Source organism: Meriones unguiculatus, chromosome 5 (assembly GCF_030254825.1).
Source record: "Meriones unguiculatus strain TT.TT164.6M chromosome 5, Bangor_MerUng_6.1, whole genome shotgun sequence".
Classification (NCBI taxonomy): domain Eukaryota; kingdom Metazoa; phylum Chordata; class Mammalia; order Rodentia; family Muridae; genus Meriones; species Meriones unguiculatus.
This window is the reverse complement of record NC_083353.1, coordinates 28,271,126-28,294,586: the sequence shown is the minus strand read 5'-3', so window position 1 is coordinate 28,294,586 and position 23,461 is coordinate 28,271,126. Positions and strand designations below refer to the sequence as shown.

The 23,461-nt window shown below is 43.2% G+C and overlaps 1 protein-coding gene across 5 annotated transcripts in view; it reads left to right on the top strand.

Annotated features, from left to right (window-relative positions):
* The window catches only part of Rhobtb3 (Rho related BTB domain containing 3), a 48,528-nt gene extending 25,780 nt beyond the window's left edge, over positions 1-22,748 (top strand). For 2 of the 5 annotated variants that reach the window (XM_021645615.2, XM_060383577.1), the window contains 7 exons: positions 2,001-2,113; positions 5,138-5,251; positions 5,364-5,484; positions 9,769-9,942; positions 13,625-13,791; positions 18,823-18,919; positions 22,552-22,748. In XM_021645615.2, coding sequence (XP_021501290.1) covers positions 2,001-2,113; positions 5,138-5,251; positions 5,364-5,484; positions 9,769-9,942; positions 13,625-13,791; positions 18,823-18,919; positions 22,552-22,667 — 902 coding nt within the window. In that variant the 3' untranslated portion in view covers positions 22,668-22,748. The other 3 variants (XM_021645616.2, XR_009591832.1, XM_060383578.1) reach the window with 3 other exon arrangements.
* The last annotated feature ends 713 nt before the right edge of the window (positions 22,749-23,461 follow it).

Below are 23,461 nucleotides of genomic sequence, written 5' to 3'. Positions count from 1 at the left end.
CAGGGGTAAAGAGCACTTGTAGAGGACCCAAGTTCCATTCCCAGTACCCTCATGGTGGTTAACAACTGACCTTAAATCCAGGTCAGGTCCAGGGGATCTGACACCCTCTTTGGTCTCCTCAGGCACTGTATACATCTCACTTCCATACATATTCATACATATAAAAATAAACCAATCTTTAAAAAAAATTAAAAAGCAAGTGCCAAGAGCCCCGAGCTTCTAGGTCCCAGAGCCCTGGAATCAGGCCCTTCTGGGTGGATTTGGTTCCCACTGGTAGAAGCTGACTGCAGTGGCCTGAGCTCATTGGCTTAAAACATGAATACTGTGCTCAGTCCTCAGTCTCAATAATGAGGGCACCTGCGGAGAGATGGATACAGTCAGGGATACACCAGGAAAAGTAGATTAGGAACAGATACTAAAGGGTCTTGGTTACCCCCCAGAGAGGTGGAATGACTTCCTTAAAGTCACACTGCTAGTTAGCGGCAGAGATAGCACTGGAATGAGAGCCTTGTTACTGTGCCTGTGCATGATACCTTGTTTTGATTGTATTTTTAGGAGTTCAGACCTCCTGTAAGTCATGGGGTAGATGAGGGTAATTTCTTGTGTGGTGGTTTGAATAAGAATGGCCCCCATAGGCTCACATATTGGAATGCTTAGTCACCAGGGGGTGGAACTGCTTGAAAGGATTAGAAGGATTAAGACGTGTGGCCTTGTTGGAGGAAGTGTGTCACTGGGGGTGGGATTTGAGGTTTCACAAGTCTAAGCCCAGGCTCTCTTTGTTTGCCTGCCTGACTGCAGGTCAGGATGTAGCTCTCAGCTACTTCTCCAGCATTGTGTGCACTGCCATTTCTCTCCATGACGATAATGGACTAAACCTCTGAAGCTGTAAGCAAGCCCCAATTAGATGCTTCCTTTTATAAGAGTTGCCTTGGCCATGGTGTCTCTTCCATAACTAAGACACCTTGGAACATCATGATCAGAAACCATGTTTTTGAAAATTTAGCTTGAATAATAGGATGGATCCCAAGGATGAAAGGTCATCATCAGGGATGATGGGAAGGCTGGGTCGGAGAGTGCTATAGGCCAAGTAGAGGAGCATTTTGGGTAAAGTCTACTTCCTGATGACCATAAAATGGAATTAGAGGAAAGAAAAGGGTTCACAGAGTGGGAGACTAGAGTGAAGGAGCTCAGGAAGAGTAGCTGAAGATGGCAGGATGGAGACAAAGTTCAGGGCAAGACCAGGCAGCTGGGGTTGCTGCCGTGGCTGGGTTGCAGAGTGTTTCAGAAGACCATCTCACTGCCTCTCTCAGGTCAGCCTTGTAGAGGGTCGGAGCAGGCGTCACATCGGAGCCTGACAGTGCGAAGCCCTTCTGCTGTACGGCTCTCCAGGCCACTGTGGCTCTCAGGACCAGTGGTATGCCTTTGCTCTCCACTAGCGATGATGTCATTCAGCCTTGGGAAAAGCCGTACTGACCTTCGACCTTCATCCTGGGAACAAATAAGCAACCTGCCAGATCACTTTTCCCCAGAAACTCATCCTTAGCCAGGGCTGCTAAGTCACTAGCTGAACATCTGCTTCAGAACTGGCACCTGTCAGGGACGAAGACAGTTTAGGGCAGTGGTTCTCAGCCTTCCTCACCCTGCAGCCCTTTAACACACTTCCTTGTGTTGTGGTGACCCCAACAGTAAAGCAACTTTTGCTGCTACTTCATAGCTGTAATTTTACTACTATTATGAATTGTAATGTAAATATCTGTGTTTTCCGACGGTCTCAGGTGACTCCTGTGAGAGGGGTTGGTCTCCCCACATAGGGTCTCAACCCACAAGTTGAGAACTACTGGTTTAGGGGAAGGCAAACTGAGTTGTTAAACACATACTTAAATAGCAGTGATTGCTACAGAAAAATTAAAATTCTGAGGAAGGGAGTGTTGATAATCTAAAAGAGACTCAACATTTCATAGTTATTGCACAGAAAAATCTGACTGTCTAATTCCTTTTAGGTGCTTTTCAGTGGGATGAGTTGGAAGAAGATGTCAGGAGGAAGTTGAAAGATTCAGGGGATGTTTCTGATGTGATCGAGAAAGTTAAATGCATTTTGAAAACACCAGGAAAGGTAAATTAATTTAACTCTGAGTTGTAACTGCTCTATTTTGATGATTATAACACTGAGTCACTAGCAAAGTTAAATAATTCATAAATATAAATGTTTTCCCTGTGTATATTTAAATATTTTAAACAGAAGCATATGTATTTCTTACTCAGGTTTTAATTTATGTGAGGATTACTATATGTGTGAGTCATGTCTTTAAAATGCTCATTTGTGAATTGTGCCTTCAGAACACCCCACAGGAACCCTGGGGACAGAGACCAGCCTGCCTCTGCATTCCTGAGTGCGGGGTCTAAAAGTGGGCCCCACCACTGCCAGCCCGAGTCAGAAACGACAGGCCACCTGGCTCTCATACCTGTATCTGAGCCTCCCGGGGGGATGTTTTCTCACACCACATAGTTTAAATCAAATAGCTTTGGATTAAATCCAAGTAGTTTAAATCCAAATAGGGTTGTTCCCGTGTGAAATTTTTAAAGAGTTCCAAGCAATATATAGACAGTTGAGGAGTCTCTTGAGTACATATTCAAAATTACAAACTAGGCTCAAGGCTATAAAAATACTGATGTTGTACGGCTATAAAACTCCAGTGATTTAGATTTTACAGAGTCTGTAAAGATTTTTAGTGTATATTTGTTAAACTTTAAGACAATTGTATTGCACTATTTAGCCAGTTTATTCTTATTTCAGATTCTGTGATAAGCAAATTTCACTACAGTAGTTAAAAAGGTAAGTTGTGTGCAATGCTTAGCAAAATATAGGTTTTCCTTAAATATAAGAAAAATATTTCTTTAGTGTTTTTTTTACAGATGACTTAATTCTACAGCCTACATTACTAACATTTTAAAGTTAATAGTTTAAAGGTGCAAACCGTATTAGTTTTTCACTCCCTGAGTTTTTAAAAGTTGTTCTTACGTTCACTTTGTGTGTGTGTGTGTGTGTGTGTATGTTTGTGTATCGACACGTACAGTCATGTGTGCCGAAGGCTACATGTGGAGTTGAGAGGATGACTTGTAAGAGTTGGTTCTTTCTTCTACCAAGGATTAAACTCAGACAGCAAGTGTCTCTACTCACTGAGCCGTCCCCTGCCCCCACCCCTTCATTTGAAGCAAGTGCTTATTATTTTAGAGTCCAGACTGACTCCACACTCTCTTTGTAGCCCAGGTGAGCTTCAAATTTGTGACTTTCCTTCCCCGGTGCTAGGGTTGCACGTGCAGCCACACCTGGCTTGTGCTAGCTTTTCATGAAGAGTCCTAATGTTCTTTAGTTGACAAAAAGAGAAACACAGTAACTCGGTGCAGCAGGTGTCTCCAGGCTGGCCAGACTTACAGGAATCAGAAGGTCCCTTTGAACCTAACTCAACTAAGTAACCTGAAAGAGGCACAAATACCTGCGTTCTGTTTAGGAAACAGCCTGAGGAGTTTCCAGGAGAAAAGGAGAAAATCTCTCTCTCTCTCTCACTCACACACAGTTAGTTCATGCATGGATGCATGGTGTACATTTACGTAAGACTCACTGTGTGCAGGCTCATACCCTTTATGTGGAGCATGCAGAGTCTTGCTGGTGTTCTGAACCTGCGTCTTCTCCTTGAATCTGATTTGGCACCTGTTCCTTTGAAATACTGAGAGTAACATCACCTCCGACTGTCGAGGGAAGACTGGGCTGTGTGATTCTGTCCTGACCTAAATGCCCTGTGCACAGATGGAGGGTTCTTCCACGCCTACATACTTTCTCTTTACCAAGTGTGCCATAGGAAAAATATGACACTACACTGAGTTGGCACTTGGGAGCGTGGATTTAAATTCTGAGCCTGTCATGAATTATTGCTGCAGCTTTGAGCAGTTCAGGCTTTTCTTTTAAACTGGGGATAAAATAAGATACCGCAAACCCCTGTTGGCTGTCTAGGTCTGGGTGGGTTTTGGCTGTCACTCTTCTTTACATGTGTCAGTCCCTTCATCCTAAATGTCAGTTCCTCCAGCGGGTGCAGTGTTGAGACCAGCAAGTGGGCGACCAGGATCTGTGTTGCTCTTCCCACTCACGATTGTGGGGTTCTGCGGGAGTGGGTTTTCCTCTTCCTTGTCAAGAGGATAGTATCACTTTCCTCCTTCACAAAAGATTGCAAACTTCCCTTCAAAACAGATTGACACGGGCAGACAATTTGTGTCACTGGCTCTAATTGCCAGAGTTGGATATGGGACTTCTGAAGGATAGAGGCTCCTGATTATCCCAGCTGGCCAAGCATGAGAGTTCGATGAGGATGAGATTTGGAAATCCAGCCAGAGATCTGATGGACTCATCAAGAATGAATAAAAACAAAACAAAACAACAACAACAAAAACAAAAACAAAAATTAGTAAGAGCCATGACGAAACCATTCCAAAGGAGGGATTGTGGCCATACAATTTAAGATTGCAGCCCTAATTTGAGCAGCTCTACTTGAAAATATTAAGACTTGTTTTATTTCATTGGAAAGAAAAATTAGAGAAAAGTACAAAAGAAAAGGATGGGGGCAAGGAAAGGGAACTGGCTTGGGTCTGCTGGATAGACCCCAGCAGATGAGCACAGTGCCAAAGCTGAGATCCACAGAGGCTCCATGGGAGGAGGCTGGGTGGGGCAGGTGTGAAGGGACTGGTCCTGTCGATATGGGAGGACCATTGGGACCTGTAGACCCAAGACCCCAGGGCTTTTTGTAGGGTCCAGTAGCCTCTGCTGCACACACACGCACACAAACACACACACACAAATTAAGAAAATTGTATTCAAATGGAAATTCACCATTCTGAGGTGTTTTTTTTGTTTGTTTGTTTGTTTGTTTGTTTTGGTTTTTCAAGACAGGGTTTCTCTGTGTAGCCCTGGCTGTCCTGGATTCCATGTGTAGACAGGCTGGCCTTAAACTCACAGAGATCTGCCCAACTGCTGAGAGTAAAGGCGTGCGTCAACCACACCCAAATGCTCATTCTTTAGGAGAAAGACCTGTTAGGCTGTCAAAGAACCTGTGTGATAAGGAAACGTATTTACTCCCTGTTGCTTCAGTCACTCTCAGGGTTTCGGGATACTGAGGCTCCGAGGCTACCAGGTGGCCAATGGCTTGGTGCTGCTCACCAACATCCGGCAGATGAAGTGTCTCAGGGGTCGGCCCCTTCACAGGTGATGAGAGGTGCCGTCATGAGGCAGTCGTGTCTCCTGTCTGCAGTTTTCCATGTAATCAAAGCACACTGAACAGCTTCTTTCCCGTTTGTGCTCTGCTTTCTCCTGCTAGATTAATTGCCTGAGGAATTGCAAGACCTACCAAGCCCGAAAGCCTCTGTGGTTTTATAATACGTCTCTCAAGTTTTTTCTTAATAAGCCGATGCTTGCTGATGTTGTCTTTGAAATACAAGGTATGGCTCAGCTGTTACAGAGCTGATTTTACATTTTTATTTCTTCCATGCGTCCCTCACTTTTTGTTTGTTTGTCTGTTCTTCCAGACAGAGTTTCTCTGTGTAGCCTTGGCTATCCAGGCTGGCCTCGAACTCACACAGATCCACCTGCCTCTGCTGGATCCACCCCACATGCTGGAACCACAGGTGTGTGCCACCGTGCTCGACTTTATTTCAGCTTTAAATACCTGGGGTAGAGGGATTAGTGTTTCCCATTGTGGTATCACATAAAGTAACATGAGCTGAATTTTAAGAAAATCATTTTATAAACTAAGGAAAGGAGTTTATGTTTCCTTAGTGTTTCCCTCCATATAGATTTTAACTACTCATCTGGGATCAGCAAGGGGTAGGATGATCTTTAATGTGTCATTTTGCATTTTATTTGTGTGTTTTTTAAGATCCTGTGTTTTAGTCATCTGAAGCGAGCTCTCTTAAAAGCTCATTATCTCTTGCTTGGTTTATTAAAAAAAAAAATGTATGACCTATCAGGCGCCCACACTTACTGCTGAGCGCATCCCTTGCAGCACTGTGAAAATTGTTATCACCAGAGCAACTGAGAAGTGCCTGCTGTCTCTGTAGGAAAGGAGTGCTGCCTAATTTTAAGAAAGAGGAGCTATCTGGGAAGCCCATTACTGATTACTTGCATGGATAATTCTGCCACATTAGTAGATTAAATGCATGATCTTAAAGATGAATTGCCAGACACCTGCAATTATGACAGGATAAAAGGAATTGCTTGCAGATAAATTAAGCAGAACTGTACATAGACCAGTGTAAAGAGAAAGTTGTAGCTCTAATTTGGGGGTAGAAATGTGTGGCATCTAGCATAGCATTTACTTGTCAATACCTTTTCCCAGAATGCTGCTTCTTACTTTTAACTTTGGTCATATGTCAAGAAAACTAGTGAATTGAAATTTTTTCCAAGGCTCTGTTGGCAGCACCATATGCAGTGTGAGCCTGGGACTCTGAAAGTGGGACAGTGAAAGTAACCTTGAGATATATTTAAAACATGGCAGGGGAGGGAGCCAGCAAGCAGCCATAGACTATCTCTAGCTCTCTCGTCGGGTCAGAAGAGATGCAGCTGACCGAGCAGCTGCTGGTAGTGGCACACTTGCATTTATGAATTGCCAAAATGAAAGGTCCAAAGTGTCCTTCTGAAGACAGCTTCATAATACTCCCTGTAGGCAGAGAAAGTCTTGCTAGAAGCACAGCCAGGGGTGATCACAGAATTAGCTCTGGGGGGAATACTGTTGGTGAAGGCGTTTGTGGGAAGCGCCTGAGTGAAACACAGCACAGATAGCCAGTAGCTTCCCAATCCAACAGAAAATGCCCCATCCATTGATAAGAAGAAACAACCTGTAAATTAGAAAAGTATTTCTAGCTGTACCAAATTAATTGTCTCAAGTCTGTTTTTGAAAGACAGAGCAACGGTTTCTTTGTTCTGAAGGAAAGTGCCTGATGGTGCGTGCTATGGAGCTATGGCCCGGCCACATACAATACAAGTCAGCCCAGCATCCCTCCCTTCCTCCCTCCCTTCCTTCCTTTTTCTTTTTTCCTTTCTTTCTTTCTTTCTTTCTTTCTTTCTTTCTTTCTTTCTTTCTTTCTTTCTTTCTTTCTTTCTTTTCTTTTTCTAAACTGGGTCTCACTATGTAGCCCTGGCTGTCCTGGAACTATGTAGACCACCAGCCTGGCCTCAATCTCACAGAGGTCTACCTGGCCCCGCCTCCCAAGTGATTAAAGACATGCACCACCACATCTGGCTGTGGAATTCAGCTCTTAAGGTATGGTCAGGTTCTAGGCATTTGGCTGCCTGCCTCTCTTCCTTAAATAACCTAGGTCTCCTTGGTTGAAGTTCTAGGTGTTCCTAAGCCCCTCATTTTCTTCACTGAACTCTAGGCCCAGAGAAGCCAGAACAGGGAATCAGACCCCACGGGACTGGAATTACAGCTGTTTGTGACATGTGCATGCTGGAAATCAAAGCTCTGGCATAGCAGTCCGTGCTCTTTGCCACTTAGCCACCTCTCCAGCCTCTCATTTGGACCTCGAGCAGGTGAACTGTAACCTAGCTCTCCCAGATTCGAATCGCAGCGTTATCATCTGCTTACAGTTAGCATAGGAGGCGTTGGCACCAAGCATATGTCAGCATACCCTGCTGAGGTTTTTGAAGGAAATCTCTTTCTTTTCTTCTGCTGGGTCACACCCTGACCCTTTCTGCCCACTCACCTTCGTGTGCAAGCACTCTGGGGGCCTGTCCGAGCACGTGCAGCTTCTGCCCTTAACTTCAGGCACTGGTCCTGTGTGTAGCCACTCAGCCTTTTAAAAGTTACATTATTCATTGTTTTGTTTGGGCTGTGAGGTGTGTGTGCCCTGGCAGGGAGGTGGAGGTCAGAAGACAACTTGTGGGACTTGGCTTTTTCCTTGCACTGTATGGTTTCCAGGGCCCAAACTCAGGCTGTATGGGTTGATGACAACCCTCTGCCCACTGGGCCATCTCCTAAGCCTCGCTTTGGTGTTTGTTTGTCTTGGTTTGGTTTGTTGTTGTCGTGTTTGGCCTAAGATTTGTTTGTTACAGTGTAACCATGTTATGAGTATATCGTATAATTACATTTCTCCCTTTCCTGCCTCCAACCCCCGTATACTTCTCTCTGTTCTCCAAATCTATGGCCTCTTTTCCCACTAATTGTTGAGTGTGTATATGTTCATACTTAGGTACCCCTAACTGTACCTGCTCAGTCCATATTGTGAACTGTTCAGCGCTGAAACTGGCACTGAACACCCATTGATGTGCTCTTCCTAAATCTGTATTAAAGATACTGAATTAACATCTGGATATCAGTCAGCTCCTTTCTTTAGAATAATCTTAGTATTGTAAATATTTTAGGTAAGATACACAGTGAGAAAGGTTGCAAGTGTAGCTAAGATTTCACTATAACTTATAAAATGTTTTATAATTTAGATTTAAGAATAGTCATTATCCAATTATTAATCTAAGGGTGTCTTAGTTTCAGTATAAATCAGTTTAAATATAAGCATGTTTTCCCTTCCTGCTTTTGGTATGAAACATTTAAATTAGTGATTAATCACAAGTCAGATACACAGTCACACTGAACACAGCCAGTTCCATTTCCATCAAATGAAAGTAACACCAAAACAAATAAACCCAAAACTGTGAGATAGTGCTGAGGAGAGGCTGAGTCCAGAAGTGCTTCTTGTGACAACTCAAGCCTGAGCACAATGCTTACAGCCCACATAAAGCAAGCGGACTGGCGGCCCAAGCCTCTGCCCCACAGGCGCTGAGGAGGTGGCCGCAGCAGGGACCCTTGGATAATCTGTCAGCCAGCCTGTCCTATCCAGCAGTTCCCTGGCCCCATGAAAGAACTTGTCTCAAAACACAAGGTGCTAGGCAGTGGAAACAACCTAAATGTCCTACCACTGACAAATGGATAATGAAAATGTGGTAAATGCGGAATACTAGTCAGCTGCAGAGAAAAAAAGAAGCCATGGTCTCCTTACGTGGTAGCACCATGAACCTCAGGGTTCCATGTCCCCTGTTCCCCGATCCAATGCTGTCTTTGTGCATTGGAACAATAGCTGGAGAACTCAGCACTTTCCCTGGAGAGTCAGTGTCAGTGTGAGCTCAGGGGCACCACAGTGCACAGCCTGTCTCAGAGAAGGCATTGCTCAACAGAGGCCTCTTGAGTAGTGTACTGGGAAGGAGGCGTCATGGTCATCACCTTGGAAATGCTCACTGGGCCCTGTGGCTTGGCTTTGGTGATCTTTTCATTCCTCCTGTGAGGTTGGGACTGTGTGGTTTGCTTTTGCAGTTTCTGGTTTCTGGTGTGAGAAAGTCTGAGCGAGACAGCTTTGTGAGTTTAGTTAGGAAAGGCAGTGGGACTGTTTTCCTGGGAGGAGCATGGGTGGAGGCGGCAGTATCTCCAGGCACTCAGGAGGGAGAGATGCTTTGTGATAAAAACACAAGCAAAGTTTGTCATTTCAGTTCTTTCATCTTGAGGAAATCTAAACTAACAGCCGTTTTTCTGATTTGCAAATTTTTAGGTCCAAAGGCAAGTTTAAACTCTGTTTCTCAGCTGTTGTAAGGAGCCTCTACAGCAATTCGCATCATCTGCTCATCTGCTCGTCTGCCCAACCGCCCGCTTGTCATGGACGGCGGCGCTGCAGTAAGAGCTGGCTGGTAACTCTGCTGCATTCTCTTTCTTGATTTGGTTTACCTTTCTCGCCATTCAGGAGCGACCGTGCCAGCCCACAGGGCCATCTTGGTGGCACGATGTGAGGTGATGGCAGCCATGTTTAATGGTAATTATATGGAAGCCAAGAGTGTCCTGATCCCAGTGTACGGTGTTTCCAAAGAGACTTTCTTGTCGTTTTTAGAATACTTATACACAGACTCTTGTTGCCCAGGTACGTGGTATGAATGCTGTAAGACAATATCTCACGGTTCTTTCTGGTCGCTCCTCTTGATAGATTGCTTGCTATGAAACCTGTCTTGTTTAAGGTCTATCAGAGTCGATGCTGGGGCATTACCTAAGCAGTTTTGAGATTATATAGGAAGAGCAATGAATTTTAAGTTAGTTCAAATGGAAGAGCAGTGGTTAGGAGCCTTCACATGTCCTAGCTGCACTAAAACAGGGTCATTGATTAGACACTTGAGAACAGAGGTATTTGCAATAGCTAGTGGCTGCTCTAATTTTAGAGTTTGGGGCTCACTACCTCTTCAACAAGAACAGGGCTAGAAAATAGCTTTCATGGTCCTCACATCGAGATGAGATATTTTTCAGAACTTTTAATATTCTGAGACCCCGATCTTTCCAGCTCTGAGGATGTGGGATTTTTAAAGGATTCCCCTAAAATTGGCATCTCTGAAAACTTCCCCTGAGATGTTTAGGGACCCAATAGACTATAGGATTTATGTCTAAGTTCACTAACCAAAGTTGTCTTTGACCAGCTCACGTTAGCAATGTGCAGCAGCTAAATGTTAGAACAGATCTTGCAAGGTTTCGTAGATAGCACAATCCTTTCAAGTAGGCACTGGAGCCCCTTGAAGTGTTTTATCCCATTCTGCCACCAGATGGCGTCCTCCTCAAACACAGCTGAATGAGCACTACGTATGTTGATGACCTAGAGAAGGAGTCCTTGATCGCACAACTCAGGAATATTTCCCACATTTGTTGTTTGAGTAAATTTTGGGTTAAGTCCTGAGTCCTCTATGAAAGGGTATGGAGGTTCCAAACGAGACCACCTTCTATGGTCAAATTGTCTCAGCTGTTTTAGGTTGTTAATTTCAGCAATAATGAGGCTTGTTATTTTTGCTTGGTGAAAAATGAAAGCATTGGCTCTTAGTGGAAATAAATGTTATTCTTTTCTTAATACTGTAAAATTTAAACATTTAATAAAAATTTTGATCAGAAAAATTGTCAGGAAAGTAATAGTAACTATAGGGCATAACACTATAAGAATTAGTTAAAGGGGAATTTGGGGAAAGTTAATCAAAATGAAAAATAAGAGTTAAGCTAAATATTACTCTTTATGTGTATGCAAATGTGAGCATTTTTTAATCAAGAAAATTGGAGACTATTAGTCTATTTGTGTTAAGTATTGCCAAATTAACAATGTTCTTGACCTCATAGCTACAATGGAATGTAATAAATTTAAGGAAATGTAAGAAATAAAAGTACACATCAATAATGCTAAAATTAAAAAAAAAATGTACCAGGCATGGTGGTACACATCTTCTTTAGTTCTAGCACTCAGGAAGCAGAAGCAGGCAAATTTCTGGGTTCGAAGCCAGCTTGGTCTACATAGTGAGTTCCAGGACGGTTAGGGCTACATAGAGAGACCCTGTCTAGAAAAGCCAAAACAAACAAGAGTACTATTGAATTAGGACAAATCAAGGTGTTATCTCCAAATTGTTTTAGTGATTACATTATATAGTATCACACTCAATTTTTTTAATCCAGTTTCATTTTTCAGTGTTTTAGTAAAGGACTTATTCATAATAAAATTATAAACTTACTGTTCTTGTTTCATTTTTGCTGTGACAAAATACTGTGGCAGAAAGTAACTTATGGGAGAAAGCATTTACTTTAGTTAACAATTCTAGGTTGAACTCTGTTATTTTAGGAAAGTCAAGGCGGCAGGAAATTGAGGCAGCTAGTCATATCACACCGATGGTCAAGAGCAGAGAAAGATAATTGTATTTATCCTCTCTACACAGCTCACTTCTCCTGCTGCAGTACAGTCAGGACCCAAGCCTAGGGAATGGAGCTGCCTACAGTGGACAGGCCTTCCCACTTCAGTGATGGTGCTTGGGAGGCAGGCATGCCCATAGCCAGCCTGATCTAGTCAGTCCCTTATTGACACTTTCTTCCACAGGAATCTAGATTGTGTCGACTTGACCGTTAAAACTAGACAAAGCACTCTCCAACTGAGCCATATGCACAACTCTAAACCAAACAAAACTGTAATTTCCAGAGATGGACAAGAGAGAAAGTGGGTAGTTACTGTTTCACGAGTACAGAGCTCAGTCTAGGAAGGTGAATGAATGATGTTCTGGAGAATAAATAGTGATGATAGATACACTGTAGTGAAATGGTGCTTCATACCGCTGAACTGAGTACTTCTAATATTTAAAATGGGGCCAGTGAGACGGCTCAGTGTGTAAAGATCTTACCCTGACAACTTGAGCTTAATCCCCAGGGCCCATGTGGTGGAGGGAGAAAACTGACTCCTGAAAGTTGTCCTCTGAGCTCCACGTAGGTGGGCACTGTGGCATGGCATTCACACCCCTCCAATACATGTGAAATAAATAAATGTAATTAATTTTTAAATGTTTTGCAGTGGGGTTTAAGAGGTAGCTCATCAGGTGCAGGGCAGGATGCACAGGTACAAGAACTGTGTGCAGCCCGTAACTCCAGGACAAAAGCTGGGAGGGAAGGTGGCCCTCCTGTAATCCCAGCACCGAGGAGAGAGGGACTGTCCAGAGCAGTCGGCAGAGCCAGATGAAACTTAAACTCCAGAATCAACAGTGAAAGACCATGTTGCAATATATAACAATATAGAACAATATATTGTTCTCTGTGGCGAACAATGGAGGAAGACAGCCAGCCTAAACCTTGGGCCTCCACACACGTATACAAACGCAGATACCATATGCATGCATTCACTTCAAACTGTAAGTTTTATGTTTAATTGCCACAGAGAAAACACAATAACAAGCTTGAGGACTGTAGCTCAAACGGTAGTGTGCGTGCCCGGCGTGCAAGAAGTCCCGGATTTGACCCATAGCACGGTACATTGGGCATGGTTGTACACACCTGTGATTTCAGCCCTCCAGGGTAGAGGCAGGAAGCTCAGAAGTTCAAGGTCATTTTGACTGCATGCGGAGTTGGAAGCCAGCCTGTGATATGTAAAACCCTGGAGCAGGGATAGTGGAAGAAGAAAAGATGGGATTTAATTTCGCTAATAGAAAAATTTACCCTTTAACACACACACACGTGGGACACAGAAGCATGCAGATTGGAGTTTAAGGCATGCCTGGTCCACACAGTGAGTTCCAGGCCAGCCAGAGTTCTACAGGAAGGTCCTGTCTCAAACAAACAAACAAGCAAGAAAAAGAAAGAAATGAGGAAAGAAAATTTTAATTAGCTAGCTCTATGTTGTTTACCATTGAATTTCCTTCTCTAGAGACCTGAGGGTGGGAATTCTCTTCGGACCACCAAAGCTTAAATGGACTGTGTACAAACTGTAGACAGGGATGTGCTACTGGGACTTTTCTTAGGAGTTCTAGTCGATGCTGAAGGATAACTGTTTTAGGGGTGTGTGTGAGAGAGCAAGCGAGCGCTGATTTGGTTTTTGCTGCTGCTGCTGTAGCTCTGGCCAGGCTGGAACTCGCTATGTAGACCAGACTAAACTTCAGCCTCACGGAGAACCACCTGCCTCCACCTCTCAGGTACTGGGATTAAGGCACACAGGACACCCAGGCCACGCTGTGCGTGTGTTTGTGTTGTTGTTGTTGTTGTTGTTGTTGTTGTTCCTTGAAGCAATAGTGTCACCATCCGTCCTCTCTCTTTTTCCTTCTCACCAGCTGGCATTTTCCAGGCCATGTGTCTCCTGATCTGCGCTGAGATGTACCAAGTCTCCAGACTGCAGCACATCTGTGAACTCTTCATCGTCACACAGCTGCAGAGCATGCCCAGCCGCGAGCTGGCCTCCATGAACCTGGACATTGTGGATCTGCTCAAAAAGGCAAAGGTGCTTGGCCTGGGGGGGGGGGGGCTCTTTTGACTTAAAATACACATGTATTACTTGAAGTTATCTGTGTTTTAGCAGCTATATCGCAGCTAGTATTTTAAAGTTTGACTAAGAAGGATATAGTTTCTTTGCATCATTTTTTTATGGTGAAATAATTTTGAGACATTAGGTTAGAAATTACATGATTTTTTTTTTCAGTAGTGGTCCTAATCAAAGTTATTTGAGCGTGGCTGTGCTATAACCATTGGCATTACAGGAAATAGAATTTTCTTCCTCAAAGGATAATTTCTTAGCATTACTGAAAGGAAGATGTCAGGATGTAGCAATGGACACAGTTACTGGAACTATTTACCTCCTCCTTCGTGGAGGTAAATGCTCCCTTATGAGCATTTACATGCTCCTTTATGAGCATGTTCTGAGCCTCAGTGGCATGGTGGCAGCATTCGTTGAGTCTGCCACCATGTCTTGCTGTGTCAGGAATCTGACAATTAAATGTGTACAATTTGGGGTCATTGCACTGGCCTCTGGCTCCTTCCATGCTTAGGACCTTACTGTTAAGTACACTACGACTAATTCTAGAAAATGCATGCAGTTTGCACAAGACACTTGTGACAAGCTGTGGTTATAAAGACCCGAGAAAATGGACTCTGAAGAGGTGGCTGAGCCTTAAGAGCACTTGCTCTCCTAGCAGCGGACCTGAGCTCAGTCCCCAGCACCGCCATGGCGGCTCACGATTATCCATAGGCGTGAATTAGGTGCACATGTATACATGCAGGCAAAACACATGTGTGTGTGTATACACACATATATGTATATGTATATATATACACACTCATATATGTATGTTTATATGTGTGTATGTGTGTGCATATGTGTGTCCTGAGCAGGACAGGACCAGGTCTGTAAATAAACTGGGATCATGTGTTGAAATCTGTTCCCCAGACCCCTTGTAGTCAAAAGCCCACCACACACTCATTCCTAGCCTCTCTCACACACGGGAGAAGACCGATTCTCATGGATCCTCCAGCTGTGTTACTGTCCATTTACTCCACTGCGGAAACTCGAAGTGGCCAGAGCTCACCATAGCTGCTGCTGAATGTGCCCTAAGCTGAGCTGTCTAGGCCATCTCACAGGTCATCTGTAATCTATCACTCTAGAAGGGGATACCTTAAAATCATGTCCGGCTTCCAGCACATGCCTGTCCCAGTCAGCTTCAACCCCCAGAGCTCACAGAAGCGTGCTGGCTTAGGCAGAAGTGCTGGCTTACTCTTCAGGCTGCAGAGTGGAGCCATGTGGTGGAAAGGGGGACAGCATTCTTGACAGCTGAAGCTTGCCTCCAGGCTGAGCAAATTCATTATTCATTGTAGGCATCTCTGGGTATAGAAGGAAGTTTATTTAAAGCATCTGGGCATTTTTAACTTTTGATTTTGGCCTTCACTTGGGTCATAATCACGTCTTAAGAGCTGATGTATTTAATGTTATGGATTAAAAACAAATTTTAAAAGTCAGATAACCCTTTTCTTTCTCTACTCACACTGACCTCTGGTTACCGTGCTTACAGCCTGAATCCCTTTACTTTTGTTTTACTGTACTTACTTGAAAAATGGGTTGCTTTTATCCCAAGCCAGCCCTAAACTTTTAGTGCAGCAGAAGGTGGTCTTGAACTTTTGATTCTCCTTGCCTCTACTTCTGGAGTACTGGAAGTCTGAGCATGAGCCACTGCTGGTTATACGCTACAAAAGCCGCAGCCAGGGGCGTCATGCTGCTAGGCAAGCCCTCCACAGCGGAGCCACATTCCCAGCTCCCCTCTCTTCACACTCTGCTGGCAAGTGCTTCCTGCTTTACAGGCCTGATGCGAGTCGCAGCGTGTGCTTCCCGTGTGGTAGTGTGTGCTTCCCGTGTGGTCGTTTGACGTGCTGCCTGAGGTGCCTCCTGACAGTTGCACTTGTGATTGCTTCTTTATCAGCAAATTCTTCCTGATTGGTTTTCCCTCTACGAACTCCCAGCTATCCTTACTTTTTGCTCGAATTTAAAAAGCCTAATGTATCTCTGTGTCGTATAGTTTCTTTTCAAACTTAAAAAAAAATGTGTGTGTTTTTATTTATCTTATATGTGTTGATAATTTATCTGCATGTGAATCTATGCACCACATGAATGTGGGGTGCCCACAGAGGCCAAAGGGGGCTTCATGTGTCCTGGAACTCTAGTTATGGATGCTAATATGTGCCCGTATGAGTGCTGGGAACCAAACCTGGGCCCTCTGCAAGAGCAGCTACTGCTCTTAACCACTAATTCATATCTCCAACACCAGTTTTATTGCTTCTTAAGACCTTTCTAAAAATAACTTTTACCATTTCTAAGTGTGTATATGCATGCCCCTGTGATCCTCCTGTCATTAAAAATGTGCCTTGAGGGGGATTATAGGAACCCCATTTCCTCCCTCTTCCTTTCATTTTCTCCCAGCCACGAGGCAGATTTGCTGTGCCTAGCATGCTTGCATGTTCTGCTTCTGCAGGCCTGAAGGAAAGACTCTAACCAGTTATAAATGGAAACTTCTACAACTGTGGGCCAAATAGATGTTTTCTGTTTATAATTCCATTGTCATCAGTGTTTTAATAGAGCAACAGAAAACAAGAACATAGCAGCTTCCTCTTGGAAGGTTTGAAATTCCCTGTTTGGTCAGAGTTGACTATGTCCTCACCAGCTCTCTGTCTTTCCACAGAGTTAAGCTGCTCAGTAGCTTTATGAATCAAAATTTCCCATCACTCTGTAGCCATCTGTGCCACATCTGTACTGTGTATCAGAAAAGGCATCACTTGTGTCTTGCTTTGGAGGGGAGCAGTTTCAGTGTGCCTGTCTGCTCTCTCTCTCCCTACCCCGCTCTGTTCACTACCGTAGGACCTATATGTCCATCAAGAGGTTCCAGCACACTTCTGTCACTTACTAAACAGAGATGTGTGTTCCCCCAGTTATACTGGTCTCTTCAGGCTGAGCTGAGGGCTCTCTGTCTCGGCTCTCACAGAAACCCTGTCTGTCCCAACTTTGGGGCCACCTATGAGGTCGCACTTACTCCCATATTCAACTAAATATGTCTTCTTATTTATCATGTATATGGTATTGTTTAGCTACATTTGAGTATAAACTTTGTTTTTTACTTTTCTTGTGAGCTCCTAGGTACTTTTCCCATACTTATTAGCTCTAGTTCTATAACATTTGGTTTGTATTTTTTTAAAGCCTTTATCTTTTTTAAAGCCTTTGTTTTATGTTCTTAATTTTTTCAGTTTAAACCCTTTCTCATAGGATAACACATGCTTTTCCTAAACACCAACTTCATTTTTTTGTTGTTGTTGATTTGTTTTGTTTTGAGACAGAATCTCATTATATAGCTTTGGTTGGCCTGGAAATTGCTGTGTACATCAGGTGGCCATTGAACCCTGAGAAATCCTCCTGTCTCAGCTTCCTGAGTGCTGTTGTTAAGTGTGTAAGCCACCATGCCAGGCTTATTGCCTAATTTTACCATGAGGTGCCTTCCATTTCCTGCCGGAATACCTCAATATATGTCCTATAATATATATAACAGTGTGGGCTGTGTGTTGGAGGCTGTTTTACAGCCAGCTTTTCCCTCCTTTGCTCAAGCCAGGGCCCTTTGTGTGCCGGTCCTCCACTCTGCTCAGTTTTCTAGTAGCTTCTGTTAACACAGCAATGGGTTCTTCTTGTACCTCCTGAGGTTACCAGCCTTCATCTGCTAGAAGATAGAGGGAAGATTATTAAAATAGGAGATAAAATGTTCCTTCCAGTTCGCAACTTGTGTCCTGAAAAGAATAGGTAGGTAGCTGTGAGTTCATATGTTAAAATTTTATTTTAACTTAAAATACAGCCTTATGAGATTTCATCCTTGAGTTGGTTCCATAATTTATGAAATTATAACTCTTTAATTTAGCTTTGCTTATTGTTTATGTAACCTTTAAGTGTTCTTAAAGGAGCTACCTTTAGCCAAAAGAGAAACATTATGAAAGACCATCAATGGAAGAATAGGTAGGCCTAGTGAGGCACATGTGTACAATGGAATGCTGTTCTGCTTGTAAAAGGATTGGAGCTTTTATATAAGCGACAACATGGAGGACCTTTGGAAGAAACTATGTTAAGTGAAATATGATAGAGAAGGACAAGTATTGTATGATTTCCCTTATACAAAGTACCTACTTTAGTCAGATTTATAATGACAGAAAGGAAAATAGTGCAACCAAGGACCCCGGGAGTTAAAGGAAAATTATTTATATTAAACAAATACAGTGTTCATTTTGGATGACAGAATTGTCTGGAAATGGATGCTGTTTGCGCAGCCATGTGAATGAACCTAGTGTCACTAAACTGTCCACTTAACAGTGAGTCTAAGTAAAAACTGCAATGACAATGACAGGGAACTCTGCCAAAGTCACCCATCATCAAGTTACTAGTCCAGATTGGTGGTTGGCTGGACCAGTGTGTGTCTGGTTTGCCCAGGAAGATTCTGTTATCAGCCAGATTTCTCTGAGTCTCCTCCTTCAATTAGCAGCTCTCTGTGTAGCAAAGACCCTGAGAGCAAATGCTAGCTCTGACTTGCTCATGGAAGTATTTATATGTGGAAACCCCGCTCCTGGGCTCGTAGTGCTTACTGCTTGAAATGTTTTTGATTTGTTCCTCAGATAAACTTGCTGGGAACTTATTCACTATAATCTGCTACACAGACATGAATATGGCTGGTGTCGCCTATGACCTTGTATTCAAAGTTTACATTAAAGCATTAAGACCCTCAGTGTTCAGTGGGTTGCTCTGGCATAGTAGCTTGTTCCTGGTGACCTGGTTGACTTGCTGAATAATCTAACCTTATTAGTAATTAGTAATACTCTACTGTCCTGTGGCCACAGGCCAAACACTGATGCACTTACAGGCACACAGCTCATGGGTGTGGACTCTGATTCTCCCAGACCATTGTCTCAGTCTGATCAGAACTGATGTATGATATTGTTTCTTTTGTTATGTTTGTTACAGTTTCACCACTCTGACTGCCTTTCCACTTGGCTGCTTCATTTCATTGCCACTAACTACCTCATATTCAGCCAAAAGCCTGAATTTCAAGATCTTTCAGGTAGGTTGCTGCTTCTGCTTCAAAAAAGGAAATGTTATGGCCTTGTTTGAGGTTCGAGATATAATTAATAAAAAAGTCACATAAGAACATAAATATATTAACACATTTCCTTTCAGTTCTGCTGTGTAATTGAGGACTGTCACAGTTACCTGCATTGCATAAGCAGCTTGACCTGTGTTACACAAGATGCTTTCTAATGATTATTTCATAGTACTCATACATTTTTAATTTTTTTCTGGCAGGAGAGTTCAGGTGTTGACGATTGTCCTCAGCTGCTACTTGGCTTTGATAAATGAGGCCTCGGTTTTAGCTACTCAACTCAGGAGCAAACCTTAAACAATATATGTTTAAGCTTTTTTCCTTTCATAGAAATGTATATGTATATATATATATATTGCTTATTATTTAAAATGCCATCTTTACTACTTAGAGAATCTGTACGTATATATCTATGTAGGAGCTCTGGAATAAGAGTTTTTTATTGACCAAACATTATGGAACTTGGCATGGTGGGTAGGCATGGGAGTGCAAGCTCAGAATCCCTGCGCTTGGAAAGTAGAGGCAATAGGATCGTGAGTTCAAGGCCAGTCTCGGCTACAAAGCAAACAAACACAGCACAGCAGGAAAGAAAGCAAAGGTGGAGTGTTTGTCAGAGTAGGCAGTCAGCTCAGATCAACAAAGAACAACAGGTAAGAGCATGAAAGAATGCCTCATCAAGAACAAAGAAGTCTCCCTGGCGATGTCTCTGCAGGTGTTTTGGGGTGACATATGGAGGATACTGCTGAGTAGGATATGTGGAGGGAGAAAAGAGAATGAAAGGGCAGCTCCTGGGCTCCCCTCTGTCCTCAGAGTAGCCACCTTGTCATGAGTTGTGTCTTAGTGATAAGGCACAAGACCTGAAGACCCTCTTGGCCTCTTTATCTCATTCTGCTCCACACACTGTCATGGGAACATGGAATCCAGGATTCTTACAATTGATTTTTGACAGATGTTTTCAGCCAGTTAACAAAATTGTGTGCCTGTTGTCAGTCTGTTGCCTAGCATAGCTGCTAGCTGTTGACACTGTGGTGTGATATAATCAAAGCAAAGCCAACTGCAGATATCATTCACTCTATAGTTTGCAAGGAAAAAAAAAAAAAAAAAAGACTGGGCTTATTCCTAAAGATAAGGTGTGTTCTGCTTACACCAGCTACCAGTGGTGTTCTAACAAGAACTGGGCTGTTTTCTTAAGACATGAACTGAACTTCATTTTTCCCCCAAAGCTGCTGTAACTGTGCCGCCTTAGGTCACCTCCGTTGTAAAAGAATAAGATTTCCTAACTACTCATATGCTCATGTATGACCTACATGGAGTGTAATCACAGCCTCATAAGTCATTTCTGTTATTAGTGCCAGTAGCTATTATTTATACAATTGCCTATAAGGTGTGCAATGTCCAGTGGTATAGTGCAAGTCAGAGGTGCAGGGCATCCTCCCAGGGGCTGTATAAGACACAAATGCTGTGGCAGGGATCAGTTCTGTCCTTGGGCGGGAACTGAGAGTAATCTGAACACTCACATCGCTGGCACCTGTGGCGTGATTCTCCCTGGCAGAGGAAAACACCCTCTGGTTAACAGAAGTATGAAATTCGTAGTTAGGAACTGGCAACCTACGGCTTTGGGTGAAGTCTACCGGGTTTCGTCTTTAAACCACCATTTAAAATTGTGTTTTTTATAGTAACACTGTTTAAAATCTCCAGGGGAAAGCATGAAAGATTTGGATACCCTGGGTCTGTCTTCCTACGGGGGAAGCCTGGAGCTAGGCAATGGCTGCCCGCCAAAGGGGACAGGTCATCTCTCCTCTTGGTGGCCCTATACCTGGTGCATCTGCCTGGGGTTGGGAAAGCCTTTAGAGCTTTCTTGTAGAATTGTTCAGCTTCAGCTTTAGAAGCACTCTATCCATTTCTTTCCCTTGACAGCACTCATTTTCTTTGTTTTCATTTTCATTCCTCTCTTTAAACCAGAGTGTGTGTATCTTGGGCTGGCTCATACTTTGCCTTACAGCCAAGGTCCTGAAATCTTTACCTTCCTACTTCTGCCTCCCCAGTGCCTGGTGAGGATTTTTCTCATGTGCAGTTGTTTAGAAATCAGAAAGCAAGATTGGAAAAATGTCCTGTCATGGCAAGCCTGCCAACCCGGCAGCTACGTAGCTCATCCTCCCCTTAGACTTGCATGCACTAGATTGGTAAGAAGACATAGCAGCAGCACACAGGAAACGCTGCCCCTTGCTGTTTGTGGTTTCCTTTTTCTCACAGTTGGTTTAATTTAGCTATCTATTGTGTTACGTTTGGACTGGTTGATTCCGTTTTTTACTGGATGCCAGAGCTCATCCGCTATCATTTTTTCCCCTGGAGTTTGTCTCTTTCTTTCTTTCTTTCTTTCTTTCTTTCTTTCTTTCTTTCTTTCTTTCTTTCTTTCTTTCTTTCTTTCTTTCTTTCTCTCCTTTCTTTTTTAATTCCTTCCTTCCTTCCTTCCTTCCTTCCTTCCTTCCTTCCTTCCTTCCTTCCTCTCTCTCTCTCTTTCTCTCTCTTTCTTTTTTGTTTTTGCTTGTGTGTTTTTTGAAGCATGCTGTCACTCTGTAGCCCAGGATGTACTGGAATTCTCTATGTAGACCAAACTGGCCTCCAACTTACAAAGGTCGGTCCACCTCTGCCCTGCAAGCACTGGGATTAAAGGTGTGCACCACCACACCCAGTTTGAAGCTTTGTCTTTAAAAAGCCACCTTAGTCACCTTTGCTTGCTCAGGAAACTGAGACAGCTTGTTTCCTGAGCAAGCAGCTTATTTGCTGTCATTTAGATCTTGTAATCAGGCCCTTGTTCATCCACATGCCCGTGAAGTTAAACAGCAATCGGAGAAATTAAACTGACTAAGCAGAATGAAATGCAAGAGCATGTATAAGGGAGGGATCCCCAAACCCTTAAATGTTTAGAGTGCCAGGTGTGTCAGAGGCAGGATGATGCCTGGGCCTCAGTGGGATTCACAAATGTTGACTAATGAGCGTTGGTAGACCTCCCCGTCAACGGAGACAACTGACAGGACATGGGAAGCTAGAGAGTCAAAGCCAGAGAACCATAGATTCAGAGACTGTGGTGGAGCTTGGCGTGAGGGCCAGGACTGAAACCCCGGTTCCTGTGAATGTGGCTGCAGAGTGCACAGCATAAGGGGAGGCTAGTGGAGCAAGCCTGGGAACCAGGAAGTTACCCTGGGGCCAACTTTGGAGCATAGGTAGTAACAAGAATGAGTTGACTACAACTGGAGGGAAACAGAGCCAGGGAGACTTTATAGAGTTTGAAAGGCCAAGTTATCCATACAGAAAAGATGAATTTGTTATCTCTAGTATAAAAAAAAAGTTTTGTTGAAAAAGAAAAGGACAGCTGTCAAATACTACTTGGTGGAAGAGTGTGTGTCATCGTAAATTGTTGCATTTATCCTTAGGACTTTTTACCCAAATTCTATTAAGTGATTCTGGAAGGCTATGGAAAGGATGGGAGGCATAAGAGACTGAGCTCCTCTGTCATATAGGAAATCAGTTGGTATTTCATCTTGATGAAAAAGCATATGCAATTAACTTTTTTTTTTCCTTTAAAATTTTAGTGGAAGAACGAAGTTTTGTTGAAAAACACAGATGGCCATCAAACATGTATTTGAAGCAGCTGGCAGAGTACAGGAAGTATATCCACTCCCGGAAATGTCGCTGTTTAGTCATGTGACCTGAGCCTTTGTATACATACACTTTTATTACTATGAAGAATGGGTACCCTTGGGTTCTAGTAAAATTCGTGTGACTAAAATCAGGATGAGTGTTTTAAAAATAACCATATAGCTTCTTACTAGTTATCTTTGAAAGACTACGGCGGTCTTAAAAGGGAACAAAATATACTACCGATTTAATTAATGCTTTACCTAAAATATAAAACTGTTGGACAGTGGGTTCTCCTTTAGGTTGCCCAGTTGTTTTAATGACATCAAGACTCTCCTAGTTTAAGAGATGTTTAATTTTAAAAAATCATCTAGGATAAATACAAAAATTTTATCATGTCTGAGCGATTGCTCTGCTAAGATTAGGATCATTTAAAAGCCAAGTGTAATAATGGAATCCAGAGGAGAAGTAACCAGAGCCCCATGAGATCATAGGAATTGAAATTTGCCCAAGTCTGTAAGTCACATCCCAGCTGGTTCCAGTTCAGTAAGAGCGTTTGAATCAATATGATGAAGAACAGATGCCTGATCTGGACCATCCAGCCACTTCTGCTTGTTGATCAGGCTGCACACCTAAGCAGGGCTGGACGTTATTTATCTCTGTGTGGCCTTCTGGAGTCTGACAGCTCCAAACTTAGAAGGGTCTGCTAGTTAGTTTAGTGCCCTGCTAGTGCTGCTGTTAAATTCTTAAAGATGTTTGAAGAAGGGCTTCAGATTTTCACTTTTCACTGGCTCCCCCAACAGCAGAAAAACGCTGTTTTGGTTCCCCCCCCCTTTCTTTTTTTTTTCCTCTTGTTGTTGTTTT